The 22,503-nt window shown below is 36.1% G+C and overlaps 1 protein-coding gene across 1 annotated transcript; it reads right to left on the bottom strand.

Annotated features, from left to right (window-relative positions):
* Nucleotides 1–4,419: 4,419 nt before the first annotated feature.
* LOC112099943 lies at nt 4,420–21,395 on the bottom strand. Its single transcript, XM_024187478.1, has 5 exons — nt 20,766–21,395; nt 20,384–20,506; nt 19,690–20,243; nt 19,480–19,564; nt 4,420–4,722 (listed from the first exon to the last, which is right to left on the bottom strand). Exons 1-5 carry the CDS (start codon nt 21,393–21,395, stop codon nt 4,420–4,422), a joined length of 1,695 nt encoding a protein of 564 aa, XP_024043246.1.
* Nucleotides 21,396–22,503: the final 1,108 nt, after the last annotated feature.

The following is a 22,503-nucleotide window of genomic DNA, read 5'->3' as shown; positions in this document are numbered from 1 at the left end:
CTTACCTTTCTCAACGGTCATTGCCAAGGTCTGAACTGAAGAAGCAAGTTGTCCCACCATCTTCTCGAGGCTTGAAACTGATTGGGCTTGTGAATTGAAGCCTGCTCTCAACTCATTTCGTAGTCCATCAATGGTGCGGTTCTGTTGCTCAATCGTGGAGTGAGTAACATTCTTGAAATTTTGGAATGCATCCTCCCATGGTCTGGGTTGAGAGTAGTTCTGGTTCTGATTGTATGGTCTAAATGGGGGCTGAGAGGCTTGAGGAATTTGTGGAATTGGTTGCATTAGTGGAGCTGGAGCTGCTGGTCCATTTTGTTGGAATCCTTGAGACCATGAAAAATTAGGGTGGTCTCTCCATCCAGGATTATATGTGTTGGAGTATGGGTTGTAATTCGATGGTTTTCTTATTACACCTATGGCATTGGCTTGATCTGAGTATGAGTTATGGTCATGTGATTCTGTTGATTTAGCAGTCGATAACGATGCTATTTGTCGAGCAAGACCTTCAACCATCTCCTTGACTTCTTTGATTCCTGAAGTTGATTTGCCAATTTGAACCTCATTCACTCCTTTAATTCTTCTAGTAGTCCTGAGTGATCGACTCCGTTGTTGAGAATTATCTGCTTGTCGCTGGAAGAATTCCCAAATTTCTGATGCACTTTTTGACATTAGCTCTCCTCCACTTGTTGCCATTAGCCATTCTTGCACATTCGGCAGTAATCCCTCCAAAAAGTATTGACATTGGTGCCATTTCTCGTACCTATGATGTGGACACTTCAAGAGTAGCCCATTGAATCGCTCCCATGTTTCGAAAAATTGCTCGTCCTCTCTCTGGGTAAACTCCGAGATTTCCCTGCGAATAGCATTGGTTTTATGCACTGGGAAATATTTATTCAAAAATTTAGTTACCATTTGTTCCCATGATGAAATGCTATTGGCAGGCAATGTATTAAGCCATGAACGAGCTCTATCCTTTAAAGAAAATGGGAATAATCTGAGTTTAACATCATCATCTGAAAAATTTTCATATTTAAAAGTTTGACAAATGGCATGAAAATAATTCAGATGATTATATGGGTCCTCATTTTCTAAGCCATAAAATGTGGGGAGACAATTTAGCACACTAGGTTTTAATTCAAAACTCCTAGCAGCTACATTTGGGTATCTTATGCATGATGTGCTCAAATTAGCTAAGGGACTAAAATAGTCCTTAAATGGCCTCTTCTGCGGTGCTTGTAAATCCATTCCAAATTTATTTTTAATGTGCCTGTGTGTGAGAAGTGTTTTTTCTAATTCAAAGTCTATAGGTTCAAGATTAGGTAATAATGACCTACGACCATGCATGCAAAACAAATAAAATAAAAATAAAGATGGGAACAAAACAAATAAAAATAAAGAAGAGGGAGAAATTACGATACTAACCTTATTGCGCTATTACAACCTTTCTATAAAAATACACAAAAATAAATACGTGAAATAAATTAACTAAAAATTAAATTAATAAAATAAAAAAATTACAAAGAAAAAAAATTGAAAATTAAATTACAGAATTTTAAAGAAGAAAAAGAAATACTAACCTTTAAATTGTAGATTTATTTTTTTTTTAATGAAAAAAAAATTACAAGAAAACAATTAAAAGAAATTATTCACAAAATTAATTCTATGAATTAAAATTACTTACCTCCCCGGCAACGGCGCCAAAAACTTGTTGTGCAAATTTTAATGTACTCGCAAGCGCACGAATCTATTGTAGTATAGATCAATGGTGACGAGTGTCGATCCCACGAGGAGGTGGATTTTAATTATATGTAGAATTAATTTTGTAAATGGGTGGTTGAAATTGTGGTGGAAATGATTTAAATTATCCTAAAATTGGAATTGAGATGGCGATAATAAATTCTAAAATTGGAATTGCAATGGCGAGAATAAATTGAAGAGAATTCTATTGAAATGACGTACTTGGGTATCTGGATCCGTATCAACATGCATCATGGGCTAAATAATCCGTATTAATGCCAATTAAATCATGAAGGGGGAATCCACACCTCATGAACCACGCTCTAATCAATATGGTGCTAAGGGCTTATCGTGCCAAATAATAATAACCTTGTACTAGAGGGCCGGTGAAACCAAGGCGGTACTAGACAAGATTAGTATTATTTGTCGACGAGAAGTCAAAACATCCACAAAAACTAGAGGGGAAGAGAAAATAAATTTACCAAATTAAGCTCATGACACATGTTGAGACTTCACCTTCAACCCAAGCTTGAAAGAAAATTAGCCACTCATAATTGAACTAGGGGCAAAATGGAAATTTATTAAAATACGAAGAAAATACAAGATGGAGAAGGAGTTACAGAAAATAGATCCCAAAAATGGATTCAGAGATATCAAATTAGGGGGGAGAGGCCCCCTTTTTATAGATACATGGAGTAAATCATGGCCATCGGATTAAAAATAGTTTGGACGCTCAGGATTGCGCCACGTCATCAGTCAACAGTCCATGGTTTGACCACGCGGATGAACAGTAACACGGTTTGGTCCGACTTTAAACAGTAACGCGGTTTGGTTGAAAATAATCCTGTGTGATGCATGCACCGTATGCGAGATTTTTCGTCCATTGATATGCTGCCACGTCACCATCAACAGTTTATAAGAATTTTAGTCCAACAGGATCGTGACACCTCATCAGTCAATGCCACATCATCGGTCCGTCTATGTGAACAGTGTCGTGAACAGTAACATATACAGTACCGTACACGTGAATAGTACCGTACATGTGAACAGTGCCATTTTTCCTTTTATGCTCCTCCTAAGGTTTTCGACTGTCCTGAGTTCAAAAGTGATGTCCGTTTTGCCATCTGATTTCTCGTTTATTGTGAAATGACTATGATGCCCCTAAAATACATAAAATACTTAATTAAAATAAAACACATGTAATTAAATCACAAGAAGGTTAAATACATAAAAGTAAGGGTTGTTAGTAAGACTTGAAATGTAAAATGACGGTTTTCTCCTTTATAAATATGCATTTTCTAACACTCAACAATATAGATGGAGATTAACAGGGTTAAATTATCTTATGATAACTATTTTATTGTAAACCGATAAGGTTTGAAGGGTGCAGTTGGCTACTGGGGTGGACCCCTCTTCCGTTTAAGTATACCCCATGTCTCTTTTGAAATAGACAATAAAAAGAATTTCATCACATTTAAATACGATTAAAGTGCTTATAGTATAGTGGTAAGGGTTCTCTTTTATTGCTTTAAAGGCGTTGAGTTTCCTTGATATTGAAGAAAACATAGGGGGGATTGTTGTAGCTACTAAGTCAATGGTTGATTTCAAACAAACTATTGGGGATTGCGGTTATTTAATGCTAGATGGTCAGCTACTCTGTTTACATAGTCCAATTAATAGGAGATTTGACACAATTTTGGTACAAGAGAGATTAGATAGGTCCTTTTACAACTACCACTAGAGATATTTGTTTAAAGGTTTCTTTTTTTATCATATGGAAACTGTGGCCTCGGATTATAAGCCTATCATGATGACAATTGCCAAAAGAGTCGAAGTAGTCAGTTTAAGCACCATAAATCTTCTCAGTCACTTATGATGACTGTACGGATATAATCTAGAATATTTGGTCAGCTAATGCCACAAGCAAAACCACATATCTCACCAGAATATTTGATCAGCCAATGCGACAAGTATAACCACATATCTCACTAAGGATTTTATCTCTTATATCTTAGACTAATTTTTAGGTCCTGTTTGGGACTGAGATTAGGCATATGTAACTTAAAAAGATAAAACATTAAACTATTTGGTTAACTGGTGTGTGTACACTATATAATGTATAGTGGTGTCAATATGCAAGTGTACACAATAAGTAATATAATGATGAGTATCAAGATCGTCTTCATAAGGATTGATATTATAGGACTTGCTACAACAATCTTAATAGTGCAATTTTAGTAAACTAAATAAAACAAAATAAATGATGAGATTAATGATCTAATGAAATAAAAAATGCAATAAACAAAATGTAGTAAGGAAAAACTAGTGTCAAACAAAAATACATACTTCAATGATAAATTGGTAGTTGGGTTCTAAACTCATTTAATGGTTATTGGCTATCTTACTCTTGAGATGCAGTTGGTTTAACATTTACTACAGCACTAGGCAGAATCTCTAATGTATCCTCAGTTTGTCGCATGTTGGATATCTTATGTCTATATGCAATCTAACAGTGACCAGATGTTAAACTAACATTAAACATAACATTATACGATCTAGGCTCTATTTACCCTATAAGGTGAATTCTTATGTCTAGTTCTTTACTAATCTTAGTTTAGGATAAGTTGGTCAGATCTCAGATCCCTGCATCATCATTAAATTTGTTTGGTGGGAAGCTGATGATTAGTTAGCACCATGAGCAGATTTTCTATGAGCAGATGTTTTGTGAGCAGAAAACCCATGAGCAGATAATCCATGAGCAGACGATCCATGAGCAGAGAACCCATGAGCAGATAACCCATGAGCAGACGATCCATGAGCAAAGAACTCATTAGCAGGCAATCCATGAGCAGATAACCCGTGAGCAGACGATCCATAAGCTGAGAACTCATGAGCAGGCAATCCATGAGCAGATAACCCATGAGCAAACGATCTGTGAGCAGATAACCCATGAGCAGACAATCCATGAGCAGATAACCTGTGAGCCTGTGAACACAACCAATGGTCAGGAGGTGCCGGAAGTTTTTCCGGCGAGAACCCTCCGACGCTCAAGTCAGGGATTCGGGTCTTACTTGGAAAAATCCATACCACAATTCATATGGCTTAATTATGATTGCTTTAAACAAAAAGCTTTTAAGTAAATTTAAAGGAAAAGAATTCAAAATAATCAATCTTAAATAAATCACAGGCGAAAGAGAAATTTCTCTGTGGTAGAGAGAGAAAAATATCCAATGGGTTCAGTTGCTTAGAGAGAGAGAGAGATAGAAGAATCCCATTTCCTTTCCTTTTCTAGGATTTTTATAGAAAACTATAGCGGTTTTCATCCACTAAGAATATGGTCCCTAATATTTCGGAGAAAATGTTTTGACTGAATCGTGCTTTCTGGTAACTTCCTGGTCGAGGTGACCAATAACATCCTGGTCGAGGTGATGTGCTCGAGGTGACCACATATTATTCTGGTCGAGGTGACCAATAACATCCTGGTCAAGGTGATGTGCTCGAGGTCACCACATATTATTCTGGTCGAGGTGACCAATAATATTCTGGTCGAGGTGATCTGCTCAACTATTTGCTCGCTTTTACTCTAGAGGAGAGCATGATAATGTATGAGCAAACACCTTTATCTTGGTCACCCTATTTCATTCCCTAAACACCAGTCCCCCAGTTTCTAGTGTTGAGAGTGAACGAATCAAGACTGGAAACTTTGGTGGTTTGCTCGCCTTCGCTTGGTTGAGCAGATCTTGGCATGCTTAACTTCCTGTCTCGCCATAAAACAGGCTTTGAGACTTGGTGAGCCTTTGCATGCCTTAGTAAATTCTTCAATGCTTGGGATTCTGCTCGCCTTCTCGTGTTCGAACATATACTGGCACGCTTGGCTTCTGGTCTCGCCATAAACAGGCTTTGAGACTTGGTGAGCCTTTGCATGCCTTAGTAAATTCTTCAATGCTTGGGATTTTGCTCGCCTTCTCGTGGTCGAGCAGATCCTGGCACGCTTGGCTTCTGGTCTCGCCATAAACAGGCTTTGAGACTTGGTGAGCCTTTGCATGCCTTAGTAAATTCTTCAATGCTTGGGATTCTGCTCGCCTTCTCACGGTCGAGCAGATCCTGGCATGCTTGGCTTCTGTCTCGCCATGAACAGGCTTTGAGACTTGGTGAGCCTTTGCATGCCTTAGTGACTTCTTCGATGCTTGGGGATTCTGCTCGCCTTCGCGCGGTCGAGCAGATCCTGGCATGCTTGGCTTCTGTCTCGCCATGAATAGGCTTTGAGACTTGGTGAGCCTTTGCATGCCTTAGTGACTTCTACGATGCTTGGGGATTCTGCTCGCCTTCCCGCGGTCGAGTAGATCCTGGCATGCTTGGCTTTTGTCTCGCCATAAACAGGCTTTGAGACTTGGTGAGCCTTTGCATGCCTTAGTGACTTCTTCGATGCTTGGGGATTCTGCTCGCCTTCGCGCGGTCGAGCAGATCCTGGCATGCTTGGCTTCTGTCTCGCCATAAACAGGCTTTGAGACTTAGTGAGCCTTTACATGCCTTAGTAAATTCTTCAATGCTTGGGATTCTACTCGCCTTCTCGCGGTCGAGCAGATCCTGGCATGCTTGGCTTCTGTCTCGCCATAAACAGGCTTTGAGACTTGGTGAGCCTTTGCATGCCTTAGTAAATTCTTCAATGCTTGGGATTCTGCTCGCCTTCTCGCGGTCGAGCAGATCCTGGCATGCTTGGCTTCTGTCTCGCCATGAACAGGCTTTGAGACTTGGTGAGCCTTTGCATGCCTTAGTGACTTCTTCGATGCTTGGGGATTCTGCTCGCCTTCGCGCGGTCAAGCAGATCCTGGCATGCTTGGCTTCTGTCTCGCCATAAACAGGCTTTGAGACTTGGTGAGCCTTTGCATGCCTTAGTGACTTCTTCGATGCTTGGGGATTTGCAATATGTAAAATCAAAATAAAATGTTATAGTAGATTCTAAGCAGCATGCGTATATAAGTTAAGTAACCATTAAGATAATTTAAAACCCAACTACATTAAAGTTTAACTCATGATTGTTAACATGTATGTGTCTATAATATTGATTTTGATGATAACAAAATTTATATGTTTTTTATTAAAAATGTTGGAGCTTTCATTAATAAAAAAATGCTTAAAGCTGTATAATATTTCTAGATATGTTTATGAATTTGGATAATCATCAACTTTAATTGGATAATCGTCAACTTTAACTGGAAAATCATTCTCTGTAAAAGTCTGTTAAAATACTGATTCTGAAAAATAACGGTGAACCGTTAACTAAAAACGGTTAACTGCTAATTTTCAGAAGGTCATAGATTATAACTGTGAACCGTTTAGCAAGAACAGATGGTCACAATTTGTTTTGCAGGATTCTAGAAATAAACAACTAACCGATAATTTTCAGAAAGATATTACATTCCAATCAAGAAATCTGCCTCCGAAGATAAAGCCGAGCAACTCAATGCAGAGCTGGAAGCTGCAGCAACCAGAGTCACGCGTACACCCACAGAAGCCCAACAGTTACTTGACATCATTGCCGCCATTACAGCTGAAGGACAGGCAGCTAATGTACCAACCCCAGCTCCTTCATAGCCCACTCATAGCAAATTTATTCTTGCTAGTCTGAGAGGATCCAGTAAAAGAAAGGGCAACACTTCTAGAGGCACTGCTATAGCAGCCTCGACAGAACCAAAAAGGACCAGATCGGTGTCAACCAAGCAAGCTGCCCCAGCCGCAACTCCTCCCACCAGCCCATTGAAGAAAAAGACAAAGACGTTGTCAGCTACCTCCCCACAAGCCTCCCCAAAGGATAAGGTGCGCAGTGCATTCAAGAAGCGCTGATGTCATACCACCATGTTGCAGCAATACCCAAACAACAGGGGAGTATCCCTTTCTTGCTAGTCAATTTATTTAATTCTGCAAAAATTTTCTTTTATTATGTTTTCAATTTGTGTGGTATTTTCTAATGTCCTCCTCCATGTCCTTGTCAAATTGTGTGACTTTGCTATTGTGTGCTTGTGAGGACACAACACCTTGGTGGGGATGTATATCTGGGTGCTTTGGATATGTGTTTATATATGTGTTGTGTGAAGCTCTGATATCTAATATTTGTGTATGGATTTGAAATCCTAATGAAGATAAATTGAGTGTTAATGGGTGATTATAAGAATGCCGAGTAGAGACAGTAATAGATGGAGAATGAAATTCTGTCCTTACACTTAAAATTTGGTGGAGTTTTATGAGACTGCTGCAGTAGAGCCAAAAGAATAGAAAAGATCTTAAGTTCGGGAGGGAAAAAGTTTGATTGACTGTGCTGGCTATGAATTAAATTCTGCTCTAATGGCTCAAGTTGCTGAGTAACTAGAGCTGAGTATGTACCCCATATGTAGAGTTGCGTTCAAAAGCAACAATAATTATGAGCAGTGTTGTAGCAATTACCTTTGTTAAAAAAAAAAGAGAAAAGTGAGACAATAATATAAAGAAGTCCCCTGTCTAGAATATTGAGTAGCCAAGTCTGTTTATGAACCCCATGTTCAGCCTTGAGTAAAAGATATCTCTAAATAAGATTATGTTACAGATATTACTACAGCAACTCTGATCTGTGCATGGTTTGAGTAATTGGGTGTCATCATTACAATTGATTAGCATTCACATGAAAAATAAATATTGTAGTGAAGAGGTTGAATACTCTCAAGTTTTCATTCTTAAAGACAGCACAATTTGAGTATGAGAGATTTATGCTACCCCATATATGAATAAAATTGTGTTACTGCTGAATTATATGCAATCTCTTGGTAATGTTGTAGCATCTCTAGAATTCAATCAAAGTAACACACACACACTATGGACAGAAGGAAGCTTAAGTCTAGAACTGATTTACTATGGTCATTTTGCATTATTGGGTTTGTGATCTGAAGGTGGAAGAATCCTTGCAAATTTGATAAAAGAGCTAAGTTGTGTGTTGCATGATTTTTGCGTGAAGTGTTAGTATGTTGTCATTACTTGAGGACAAGTAATGGTTTAAGTTTGGGGGTGTGATAACTCCATGAAATGAGAGTTATTACAACAATTTTAGACTTAAATCAAGATCACTTAGAGAGTAAATGAGGTGTTTTTATTATATTTTGGTTATATTTTGCATAAATATTCATTTTAGTGAGTCTTAGTAAGTTTTGCTTGAATTAAAGTAATTTGTGCTCAAAATATGTGCATAATTGTAGGTTTTCAGAAGTTTATAATTCATGAAGGGATGCTGAGATATTAGACCAGCAAGAGGAGGAAAGAATATGGCCACAAAAGAAGTTAAGCACAACCGAGAACAGTGCAGTGTTCTAGCCGTTGTTAGAGCAACAATTGTTGTAGCAATCCTGGAGCACTGAGGGAGAAAACTTAGCGCGGGTCAGCTGCAGAATTGCGATCTGCAGTTTCCTAATTTAACTCATGCACGCCCGAGGCTTTTGTTTACCCTAGTTTTTAGTTATAAAAGGAGGCGCGCACCACATAAAACGGCGGCAAGGAATTATCATTAAACACATTAAAGAGAAAAAGAAGAAAAAGATCAGAATTCAAGAGGACAGCTTCAGCAGCATTGAAAAATCCCGCAGAGTTATTTGGATTTACTTTTTTCCGTTCTCAACTTATATCTTTCTTCTTTCTTTGACTAATCTAATGTATCCCGTGAACAATATGTTGATATTTGTTTTTCTCTTTCAGAATATGAACTAGATTTGCTTGTAGTTGAGTGACAAACAATCTAATAGTTCTTGACTGTTCTTATGAGTTGCTATGTCATTGTTGTAGCATTTTACTCTAGTAGCTATTATTATAACTGTTATTTCAGTTGACCACTCATTTAATAGTTCAAGTTAAAATAGAGCCACAAAAGGGCATGTCTTAGCAGATATTATTAGAGTAATACTTAATCTTAATTTAAGTTTCCTGGATTAAGTTATCTTGAATCTCATAAGGGCTATACTTGAAGTTAAGATTTCTGACACACTAGACATAGGTACTCACCTTGTAGGGTGGAGAGACTAAAGGGTCATAAGGCCATGCCGTAGGTAAAATAGCAACTGGTCATTGCTAATATACTTAAGGGTGTGAGAGTTCCAACACGCAACAGCTGAGGATGCAGACTAATTCTGACTAGTGCTGTAGCAATTGCTGTGACAACTGGTGTTAACTTGATGAAAAGCAGTCAGCTCATAAAGAGAGTTTGATCATTCAACTACCATATTTTCAATTGAATCTTAGACATATTTAATTTAATTTATTTCATTACTGCATTGTTTTATTTTATTCTCTCACAATTATCAATTTCAATAGAACCTACTTTACATTTGTTAACTTTGGACTTAAGTTAGATTGCACTATTGTGATTGTTGTAGCATTTCTAGTGACATCAATCCATGTGGAGACGATCTTGAATATTCATCACTTTATTACTTGTTGTGTACACTTGCACATTGGCATCAATAGCATTTGATTACAAAAATCTACCAACAAAGACCTATCGTCGGAGGAGAAAGAAGAAACCAACCCACGAGAATATGTTCCTAAAGCTCTATTTCCTCAAAGGTTAGCTAAAGGAAAGAAGGGAAAATTCACAAGTGAGATTTTTGAAATCTTCAAACAGGTAAGTGTTAACATCTCTTTACTTGATGCTATAAAACAAGTGTCATCTTATGTCAAGTTTCTTAAAGACCTTGTACTAAAAAAAGAAACATTCACGTTCAAAATAATGTCTTTTTAATAGAAAACGTTAGTTCTATACCCCAACACAAAATTCCTCTAAAATACAAAGACCCATGCTCCCCCATTATCTCATGTAGTATAGGGAACCACACAATTGAGAATGCTTTGTTGGATTTAGGAGCTAATATAAATATGTTACCCTGCTCAGTATTTTTGAAATTTGGACTGGGAGAATTACACCCAACTCCAGTGGTGTTACAACTTGCAAATTGCTCCACAAAAATACCTCGTGGTGTTGTGGAGGACGTGTTTATCCAGGTAGATAAGTTTTATTCTCCTGTTGATTTCATTGTAATTGACACTCAACCAATCCAGGATTCAAGGAAGCACATCCTCATTATCCTAGGCTGACCTTTCTTGGCAACTGTCGATGCTCACATTCAATGCAGAACTGGAAATATGCAGTTGTCCTTTGGCAACATGACTATGGAGCTAAACATCTTCAACATTGTCAAACAACCTCATAATGCAGATGATAGAATTGTTGATGTGGATTTAATAGAAGCATTAGTTGATAATACTTTTCTTTTAAACCTTAGTGATGACCCTTTACAAACATGTTTAATTCACTTTGGTTTGGATTTTGATATTGACAAATCAGTTGATGAGGTCAACGCCCTACTTGACTCAGCACCATCCATGGACACTAATAAATGGAAGTCAAAAGTTGAACAACTAGCACCATCAGAAAAGAAACTCAACCCATCATTAGAATCACCATCGAAACTCGAGCTCAAACCATTACCCAACACTTTGGAATATGCATTTTTGGGAGAAGAAAGCACTCTGCAAGTAATCATCTCATCATCCCTGAATGACAAACAAAAAAGTAAGTTGTTCGATGTTTTAAAAGAGCACAAAAGAGCATTATGATGGACCATAGCTGACATAAAAGGTATAAACCCAGTAGACTGCATGTATTACATTCACCTTGATGAAAATGCTAAACCTACTAGGGAAATGCAACGTCGGTTAAATCCTAACATGAAAGAAGTTGTTAGAACTGAAGTCCTTAAGCTATTAGATGCGGGTATCATTTATCTCATTTATGATAGTCCTAATGCAGCCATGAGTTGATCGAAAATAGATTTGAACTGCTTGTACACTTCACTAGTGGCTTTAGCAAAAATAAGACTATCGTTAGCAAACAAGAGGTGTAAAAAAGTCAACGCATTACGATTGAAACCAACCCCATGTATCAACTTTTCATCCATTGCATGAGACAGTAAATGTAATATATATCAACTTTTCATCCATTGCTTTTAATGTCTCCATCGATTACGACTGAAAAAGAGGCTGAAGATATACCTCACATAACTAAATCTACCTATTTTGCTAAAAAGCCCATCTTGAACATTGCTTATTTTGAAAAAAAAAAAAAACCACTCCACTCTGTCACAAGCTTTATCTTTCTGCCTCCTCTTTTATTTCTGATATGATGCAAAACATTTATATCCAATTACCAAATTATCTCTAATAGATCGTTAAGGAATAAAAGCAGTTTGAAAATGGGAAATGATTTGATCTAAGAGAGGTTTAATTCTATTTGCAATTGCTTTGGCCACATTCTATACACCATATTGCACAAACTGATTGGTCTGAATTCATGCACCTTTTTTCTAGAGTCTTAATTTTAGGGATGAGAGCAATTAAAGTATGGTTAAGTTAAGAAATATTTCCTCCCTCAATCAGAAAATGGAAGCACACTCTGGTTACCTTCTCCTGAACCAAATTCCAATATTTTTGGAAAAATAATGCTGGAAATACATCTGAACAAGGAGCTTTCAAAGGATTTAACTGAAATAAAGTCGTTTTAAGCTCTTCTTTAGAAAAAAAAAAAAAAAAGGCTAGACTAAAGTGACAGTCATATTGTCCTCCAAAGGATCTGTTAATTGAAATAAAGTCACAAGGTAGTCCACAAATGCCTTCCTAATATCTTCAGGGTCCTCTATCCAGTTGTTTTCTTTGTCTACAATACCATGAACTGTGTTTCTTTTTCTCCTGTCAGTTGTTTTGTATGAAAGAATTTTTTATTTTTATCCCAAGTTTTAACCATGTGACTCTAAACTTTTGTCTCCAGTATAATTCCTCATTCATCATAAATTTGTCAATTTGCTACTCCACAGATTGATTTCATCTGGATTCATTAATTCTGGAGGGCTACTTTCAAGAGCAGTTAGCATGTACTGAAGACAATTAAATTCCTACTTCCTCTTTTGAAATTTCTATAAACTCCAAGACTTAGGTCATGTTTACTATTGAGGTAGTAAATATAATTTTTAAATAATAATTTTGACTTAGGTCCTATTTGCTATTGAGGTACTATAATTATAAAACTGTAACTATAAAACAAAGTTAATAGTATATAGTAAATACAATTTTTGAATAACAATTTTGGCAAAATTATTACAGAGATAATAGATTTTTCATCTTAAAAGCATAAAATTAAATTAACTTAGCCGCCAAGCTATAGCAGCTATCGTTAACAATAACTCTATGATATGAGAGTTATCATAACATTTATAGACCTAAACTAATATTACTTGGAGAGTTAATGATGAGTTTTTATCCTATTTTTAGTAAATTTTGCATCAGTATCTATTTAAGCTTAATTATAATAATTTGATTTGTTTTAAATCATTTTTACCTCTAATTAAATGTGATATTGTAGGTGACCCAAAAGCTCATGCTTTGTTGATGGATGCTTTAGAAGAGGGACTACATTGCTGCAGCAACAGGCTTGCAAAAAACAACAAAAGACTTATCTGCATATGAACAAAAACAAGACTGAGCCACAGAAAATGCTAGAGCAAATGCTGCAGCAATCCAGGACCCAAGTACAGACAAAACTGTCCATGTTGTTCACGTGCTATCTGATAGATTCTGCTACAGCCGTTACTGCACTGCCACTGTCAGGTGCAAACAAAACAGTGGCAAGCATGGCAAGCAGCACAAAAAGATATGTGGTTCTAGAATACCAAGAATGGATAAATGTCCTCATGCCTTTCTTAGTTGACCTAATCCCAAGTTATAAAAGGGCACATTTTAAGAAAACACAATATAGATATATCCATTGCGATAACACACAAAAAAAAAGGGAAAAAAAGGATTTTAGAGCTGCAACAGAGGGTATCTTATTGTGAAGAATGAGAAAAAAACTTGAAGACTAAAGCGTGACACTTTGGTCCTTTTTGTATCTCAACTTTATTCTTATATTTTGCTTGTTGTATTTTCTCTTTGATGATGTATTTCATGGCAAACATTTACGTTTTTACTATTTTAAAGTTCATCATCAAAATATTAACTAGGCAATCCAATAGGGGGTGAATTGGGTTTTTAAAAATTAAGCAACTAAAACTTAATGCAATTCAAACAAATCAATCAAATTCAAAATAAACAAATTAATGCGCAATGAAAAATAAAGAGATATGGTAAGAGAGAGCAAACACGTGATTTTTATGTGATTCGGCCAACCGTGCCTACGTCCACGCCTCCAAGCTCACCGGGCTTAAGGATTTCACTAAGTAAGCCTCCAAGACTTCAACAACTCTTGCAATTGACTTCCAATGTGTCAACAAACCTTTACAGTTTACAACATGAGATTATCCCCAATCTCTTAGCCAAGTATATCTCAACACTTACAACTTCTCAAAGAAAAAGCTTACAAATGAATTTTTCTCACATATTGTGTTTGATTGCAAATGAAAGTTCAATGTGTAAATCAAAGAAACATAAAAAAATTTAAAGCTCAATAATGGTTGTATGCTCAGTAGCAAGCTTAATGATAACTCGTAGATCTAGCTTTATTTGAATTTGATTGAGTTATTTTATAGTTGGAGCTGAAAACTAGCCGTTGTTGACTTTCTAGACAAAATCAGGTCACCATTAATTGCTATTAGTTAACCATTTTGACTAGTCCAAATGACCGTTGAACTGAGATTTTAAATAGTCGGTTAAGCGTTTGGGATTGTCAGTTAGCTGTTAATTTTCATAAACGTGCAAAACAAATTTGGCTTGACCATTTTTGCAAAATATTGTAACGATAATATTGGTTGCTACAGCACCCAATTGTGTGCTCTAGCAACGGTTACACAGTCTTCGCAAATAGCTGCTGACACGTGGCTTGCCTTTGTAATCTGTTAACATTATAGCCTCAATTGTTAGTACTGAATCTAACTTTAATAAGTGTGACTTGGCATTTTTTTTTTAGAGTAACAAGAAAAAAAACAAAACAAGAAAAGATAAAAGTTAAACCATTCTGAATAAAGATAATAATAAATAAATAAAGAAAAAAATTCTATGACAAAGCCATGGAGGATCCATCTCATTCGAAATGATTGCCTCAGCAATGGGTTACCTCCCATCGAGCGCTTGATTTAAGGTCCTTCAGCCTAACGTTACTTGAGTGCTCATAATGTTCAAACAGGTAAGTGTTAACATCTCTTTACTTGATGCTATAAAACAAGTGTCATCTTATGTCAAGTTTCTTAAAGACCTTGTACTAAAAAAAGAAACATTCACGTTCAAAATAATGTCTTTTTAATAGAAAACGTTAGTTCTATACCCCAACACAAAATTCCTCTAAAATACAAAGACCCATGCTCCCCCATTATCTCATGTAGTATAGGGAACCACACAATTGAGAATGCTTTGTTGGATTTAGGAGCTAATATAAATATGTTACCCTGCTCAGTATTTTTGAAATTTGGACTGGGAGAATTACACCCAACTCCAGTGGTGTTACAACTTGCAAATTGCTCCACAAAAATACCTCGTGGTGTTGTGGAGGACGTGTTTATCCAGGTAGATAAGTTTTATTCTCCTGTTGATTTCATTGTAATTGACACTCAACCAATCCAGGATTCAAGGAAGCACATCCTCATTATCCTAGGCTGACCTTTCTTGGCAACTGTCGATGCTCACATTCAATGCAGAACTGGAAATATGCAGTTGTCCTTTGGCAACATGACTATGGAGCTAAACATCTTCAACATTGTCAAACAACCTCATAATGCAGATGATAGAATTGTTGATGTGGATTTAATAGAAGCATTAGTTGATAATACTTTTCTTTTAAACCTTAGTGATGACCCTTTACAAACATGTTTAATTCACTTTGGTTTGGATTTTGATATTGACAAATCAGTTGATGAGGTCAACGCCCTACTTGACTCAGCACCATCCATGGACACTAATAAATGGAAGTCAAAAGTTGAACAACTAGCACCATCAGAAAAGAAACTCAACCCATCATTAGAATCACCATCGAAACTCGAGCTCAAACCATTACCCAACACTTTGGAATATGCATTTTTGGGAGAAGAAAGCACTCTGCAAGTAATCATCTCATCATCCCTGAATGACAAACAAAAAAGTAAGTTGTTCGATGTTTTAAAAGAGCACAAAAGAGCATTATGATGGACCATAGCTGACATAAAAGGTATAAACCCAGTAGACTGCATGTATTACATTCACCTTGATGAAAATGCTAAACCTACTAGGGAAATGCAACGTCGGTTAAATCCTAACATGAAAGAAGTTGTTAGAACTGAAGTCCTTAAGCTATTAGATGCGGGTATCATTTATCTCATTTATGATAGTCCTAATGCAGCCATGAGTTGATCGAAAATAGATTTGAACTGCTTGTACACTTCACTAGTGGCTTTAGCAAAAATAAGACTATCGTTAGCAAACAAGAGGTGTAAAAAAGTCAACGCATTACGATTGAAACCAACCCCATGTATCAACTTTTCATCCATTGCATGAGACAGTAAATGTAATATATATCAACTTTTCATCCATTGCTTTTAATGTCTCCATCGATTACGACTGAAAAAGAGGCTGAAGATATACCTCACATAACTAAATCTACCTATTTTGCTAAAAAGCCCATCTTGAACATTGCTTATTTTGAAAAAAAAAAAAAACCACTCCACTCTGTCACAAGCTTTATCTTTCTGCCTCCTCTTTTATTTCTGATATGATGCAAAACATTTATATCCAATTACCAAATTATCTCTAATAGATCGTTAAGGAATAAAAGCAGTTTGAAAATGGGAAATGATTTGATCTAAGAGAGGTTTAATTCTATTTGCAATTGCTTTGGCCACATTCTATACACCATATTGCACAAACTGATTGGTCTGAATTCATGCACCTTTTTTCTAGAGTCTTAATTTTAGGGATGAGAGCAATTAAAGTATGGTTAAGTTAAGAAATATTTCCTCCCTCAATCAGAAAATGGAAGCACACTCTGGTTACCTTCTCCTGAACCAAATTCCAATATTTTTGGAAAAATAATGCTGGAAATACATCTGAACAAGGAGCTTTCAAAGGATTTAACTGAAATAAAGTCGTTTTAAGCTCTTCTTTAGAAAAAAAAAAAAAAAAAGGCTAGACTAAAGTGACAGTCATATTGTCCTCCAAAGGATCTGTTAATTGAAATAAAGTCACAAGGTAGTCCACAAATGCCTTCCTAATATCTTCAGGGTCCTCTATCCAGTTGTTTTCTTTGTCTACAATACCATGAACTGTGTTTCTTTTTCTCCTGTCAGTTGTTTTGTATGAAAGAATTTTTTATTTTTATCCCAAGTTTTAACCATGTGACTCTAAACTTTTGTCTCCAGTATAATTCCTCATTCATCATAAATTTGTCAATTTGCTACTCCACAGATTGATTTCATCTGGATTCATTAATTCTGGAGGGCTACTTTCAAGAGCAGTTAGCATGTACTGAAGACAATTAAATTCCTACTTCCTCTTTTGAAATTTCTATAAACTCCAAGACTTAGGTCATGTTTACTATTGAGGTAGTAAATATAATTTTTAAATAATAATTTTGACTTAGGTCCTATTTGCTATTGAGGTACTATAATTATAAAACTGTAACTATAAAACAAAGTTAATAGTATATAGTAAATACAATTTTTGAATAACAATTTTGGCAAAATTATTACAGAGATAATAGATTTTTCATCTTAAAAGCATAAAATTAAATTAACTTAGCCGCCAAGCTATAGCAGCTATCGTTAACAATAACTCTATGATATGAGAGTTATCATAACATTTATAGACCTAAACTAATATTACTTGGAGAGTTAATGATGAGTTTTTATCCTATTTTTAGTAAATTTTGCATCAGTATCTATTTAAGCTTAATTATAATAATTTGATTTGTTTTAAATCATTTTTACCTCTAATTAAATGTGATATTGTAGGTGACCCAAAAGCTCATGCTTTGTTGATGGATGCTTTAGAAGAGGGACTACATTGCTGCAGCAACAGGCTTGCAAAAAACAACAAAAGACTTATCTGCATATGAACAAAAACAAGACTGAGCCACAGAAAATGCTAGAGCAAATGCTGCAGCAATCCAGGACCCAAGTACAGACAAAACTGTCCATGTTGTTCACGTGCTATCTGATAGATTCTGCTACAGCCGTTACTGCACTGCCACTGTCAGGTGCAAACAAAACAGTGGCAAGCATGGCAAGCAGCACAAAAAGATATGTGGTTCTAGAATACCAAGAATGGATAAATGTCCTCATGCCTTTCTTAGTTGACCTAATCCCAAGTTATAAAAGGGCACATTTTAAGAAAACACAATATAGATATATCCATTGCGATAACACACAAAAAAAAAGGGAAAAAAAGGATTTTAGAGCTGCAACAGAGGGTATCTTATTGTGAAGAATGAGAAAAAAACTTGAAGACTAAAGCGTGACACTTTGGTCCTTTTTGTATCTCAACTTTATTCTTATATTTTGCTTGTTGTATTTTCTCTTTGATGATGTATTTCATGGCAAACATTTACGTTTTTACTATTTTAAAGTTCATCATCAAAATATTAACTAGGCAATCCAATAGGGGGTGAATTGGGTTTTTAAAAATTAAGCAACTAAAACTTAATGCAATTCAAACAAATCAATCAAATTCAAAATAAACAAATTAATGCGCAATGAAAAATAAAGAGATATGGTAAGAGAGAGCAAACACGTGATTTTTATGTGATTCGGCCAACCGTGCCTACGTCCACGCCTCCAAGCTCACCGGGCTTAAGGATTTCACTAAGTAAGCCTCCAAGACTTCAACAACTCTTGCAATTGACTTCCAATGTGTCAACAAACCTTTACAGTTTACAACATGAGATTATCCCCAATCTCTTAGCCAAGTATATCTCAACACTTACAACTTCTCAAAGAAAAAGCTTACAAATGAATTTTTCTCACATATTGTGTTTGATTGCAAATGAAAGTTCAATGTGTAAATCAAAGAAACATAAAAAAATTTAAAGCTCAATAATGGTTGTATGCTCAGTAGCAAGCTTAATGATAACTCGTAGATCTAGTTTTATTTGAATTTGATTGAGTTATTTTATAGTTGGAGCTGAAAACTAGCCGTTGTTGACTTTCTAGACAAAATCAGGTCACCATTAATTGCTATTAGTTAACCATTTTGACTAGTCCAAATGACCGTTGAACTGAGATTTTAAATAGTCGGTTAAGCGTTTGGGATTGTCAGTTAGCTGTTAATTTTCATAAACGTGCAAAACAAATTTGGCTTGACCATTTTTGCAAAATATTGTAACGATAATATTGGTTGCTACAGCACCCAATTGTGTGCTCTAGCAACGGTTACACAGTCTTCGCAAATAGCTGCTGACACGTGGCTTGCCTTTGTAATCTGTTAACATTATAGCCTCAATTGTTAGTACTGAATCTAACTTTAATAAGTGTGACTTGGCATTTTTTTTTTAGAGTAACAAGAAAAAAAACAAAACAAGAAAAGATAAAAGTTAAACCATTCTGAATAAAGATAATAATAAATAAATAAAGAAAAAAATTCTATGACAAAGCCATGGAGGATCCATCTCATTCGAAATGACTGCCTCAGCAATGGGTTACCTCCCATCGAGCGCTTGATTTAAGGTCCTTCAGCCTAACGTTACTTGAGTGCTCATAATGTTGGTTCTCTAAGGAGTAAGACCTCATTTTCATCTAAGAGATCAACAGCCCCATGAGGGTAGATTCTGAGCAACTTGAAAGGTTCAGACCATCTAAATTTCAGCTTTCTGGAAATAGTCTTAACCTTGTATTATGGAGCAAAACTGGTTGGCCAGGGATTAATTTCTTGTGTTGAATGTGTTTGTCATGCCAGTGTTTTGTTCTCTCTTTATAGATTCTTGCATTTTCATACGAGAATAGTAGTAATTCATCAAGCTCACATAGTTGAAGTTTATCCCAATTTAATTTCTTCAGTGCCCAGTATGCTTTGTGCTCTAGCTCGAGTGGCAAGTGGCAAGCTTTCCCATACACAATTCGGTTAGGAGACATGCCTAGTGGTGTCTTGTATGCTATTCTGTAAGCCCATAGGGAGTCATGTAAGTGCAAGGACCAATCCTTTCTTGATGGATTCACCATTTTTTTAAGGATCTTCTTAATCTCCTTATTAGACACTTCTGCCTGGCCATTAGATTGTAAATGATATGTTATTGCTATTTTATGCTTGACTCCATATTTTACCATAGCTGCAGCAAATACTTTGTTGCAGAAATGAGTACCCTCATCACTAATAATTGCTCGTGGAGTGCCAAACCTAGAAAATATTCTTTTCTTAAGGAAGTTCACTACTACTCTAGCATCATTGATAAGTAATGTTGCAGCTTCTACCCATTTGGAGACACAATCCACAGCAACCAGAATATATAAGTTCCCAAAGGATGGTGGAAAAGGACCCATGAAGTCTATTCCCTATACATCGAAAATCTCCACTTCCAAAATGTTCGTCAATGGCATTTCATGTCTTTGAGTTATGTTTCCTGTCCTTTGAAACCTGTCACAATATTTAGCAAACTCATAAGCATCTTGAAAAATAGAAAGCCAGTAATAACCTGATTGCAGAAACTTATCAGTAGTTCTGTGACCACCAAAATGTCTTCCATATGCTGCAGCATGGCAAGATTCCAGTATATGAGGAATTTCTTCCTCTGAAGAACATCTTCGTATTTCTTTATCTGAGCAAACTTATACAAATATGGCTCATCCCACTAGTAACTTCTGACATCATGAAGAAATTTCCTGAAACTTCAACTCAGGTGGTAGCAATCCACTTACTAAGTAGTTAGCAAAATTTGCATACCATGGAGATCTTGATTGCTACAGCATCTGTGCCTGCTGTATTACTAACAATTGTTCATTAGGAAAAGTTTCAGTGATGTCTTTTTTTATCAATTTGCTTGCGTCTGCTTCTAGCCTAGACAGATGGTCTGCTACTTGATTTTCAGTCCCCTTTTTATCTTTAATTTCCAAATCAAACTCATGAAGCAATAAGATCCATCTTATTAATCTCAGTTTAACATCTTTCTTTGAGATTAAGTGCTTAATGGCTACATGATCTGTGTACACTGTCACTTTAGTACCCACCAAGTAAGCTTTAAACTTATCGAAAACAAATACTACTGCTAGCAACTCTTTATCTGTAGTGGTGTAATTAATCTGAGCTTGAGTAAGAGTTTTGCTGGCGTAGTATATAGAGTGGAAAACTTTATTATTCCTCTGCCCCAACACTGCCCCAACAGAATGGTCACTGGCATCACACATCAGCTCAAATGGTAGAGTCCAATCTGGTGCTATAACCACTGGTGCAGTGATTAAAACTTTCTTCAATTCTCCAAAGGCTTGAAGACAGTCTTTATTAAAATGAAAAGGCTTATCATGTTCTAACAATGAGCATAATGGTTTAGCTATTTTGGAAAAGTATTTTATGAATTTTCTATAAAATCCAGCATGACCCAAAAAACTTTTAATCCCCTTTATTGAAGTGGGAGGTGGCAGTTTATCGATCACTTCTATCTTCATTTTATCTACCTCTATGCCACTCTTGGAAACCTTATGACCCAACATTATGCCTTCTTGCACTATGAAGTGGTATTTTTCCCAATTGAGTACTAAGTTAGTCACCTCACATCTTTAAGAACTTCTTCCAAATTATGTAAACAATCAGTATATGTCTCTCCAAAGACTGAGAAATCATCCATGTAGACTTCCAATGTTTGCTCCACCATATAAAAAAAATAGAGATCATACATCTCTGAAAAGTTACTAGAGCATTGCACAAACCAAAGGGCATCATTCTAAAGGCAAAAGTTCCATAAGGACAGGTAAATGTAGTCTTTTCCTGATCTTCTGAGGCTATAGCAATTTGGTTGTAGTCTAAATACCCATCTAGGAAACAATAATATTATTTTCCAGCAAGTCTATCCAACATTTGACCTATAAATGGAAGTGGGAAGTAATCCTTCCGTGTGGCTTTGTTGAGCTTCTTGTAATCCATACATACCCTCCATCCAGTCACTGTTCTTGTGGGAATAAGTTGATTCTTTTCATTTTTCATCATTGTTATTCCTCCCTTCTTTGGAACACATTGAACTGGGCTTACCCATGAACTGACTGATATCGAGTATATGATCCCAGCATCCAGCCATTTGATGATTTCTTTTTTCACAACTTCCTTCATAATGGGATTTAACCTTCTCTGTTGCTCTACTGAATTGCTGCAGCAGTCCTTTAATAGAATTTTATGCACGCATATGGATGGGCTGATCCTTTTAATGTCTGTCATAATACATCCAATTGCTTTTCTGTATCTCCCAAGCACATCTATCAGGCTCATTTCTTGATCTGCATCCAAAGTAGATGAAATGATTACAAGAAGTGTATTGTTCTGACCAAGATAATCATATTTCAAATGTGAAGGTAATAATTTTAATTCAAGAATAAGAAGTGATTCAATAGATGGTAAAGTTGCATTTACTTGTCTGAAAGATTTAAAGGTTCAATAAATATGCTATGTCTATTAGATTGCCTTTCTCCCATCCAATATATCTGATTTGCTGCAACATCTTCTTCTTCAAAGCTTTCAAAGGTGGCAGCTTCGTTAACCATGTTACTGCAGCATCTATTTATTCTGTCTGCTACAGCAAGATCCACAACACTTAGGAAATTGCAATCT

The sequence above is a fragment of the Citrus clementina genome, unplaced genomic scaffold (assembly GCF_000493195.1).
Source record: "Citrus clementina cultivar Clemenules unplaced genomic scaffold, Citrus_clementina_v1.0 scaffold_9, whole genome shotgun sequence".
Taxonomy (NCBI): domain Eukaryota; kingdom Viridiplantae; phylum Streptophyta; class Magnoliopsida; order Sapindales; family Rutaceae; genus Citrus; species Citrus x clementina.
Note: the sequence above shows the minus strand (reverse complement) of the source record. Positions and strands in the feature narration are given on the sequence as shown.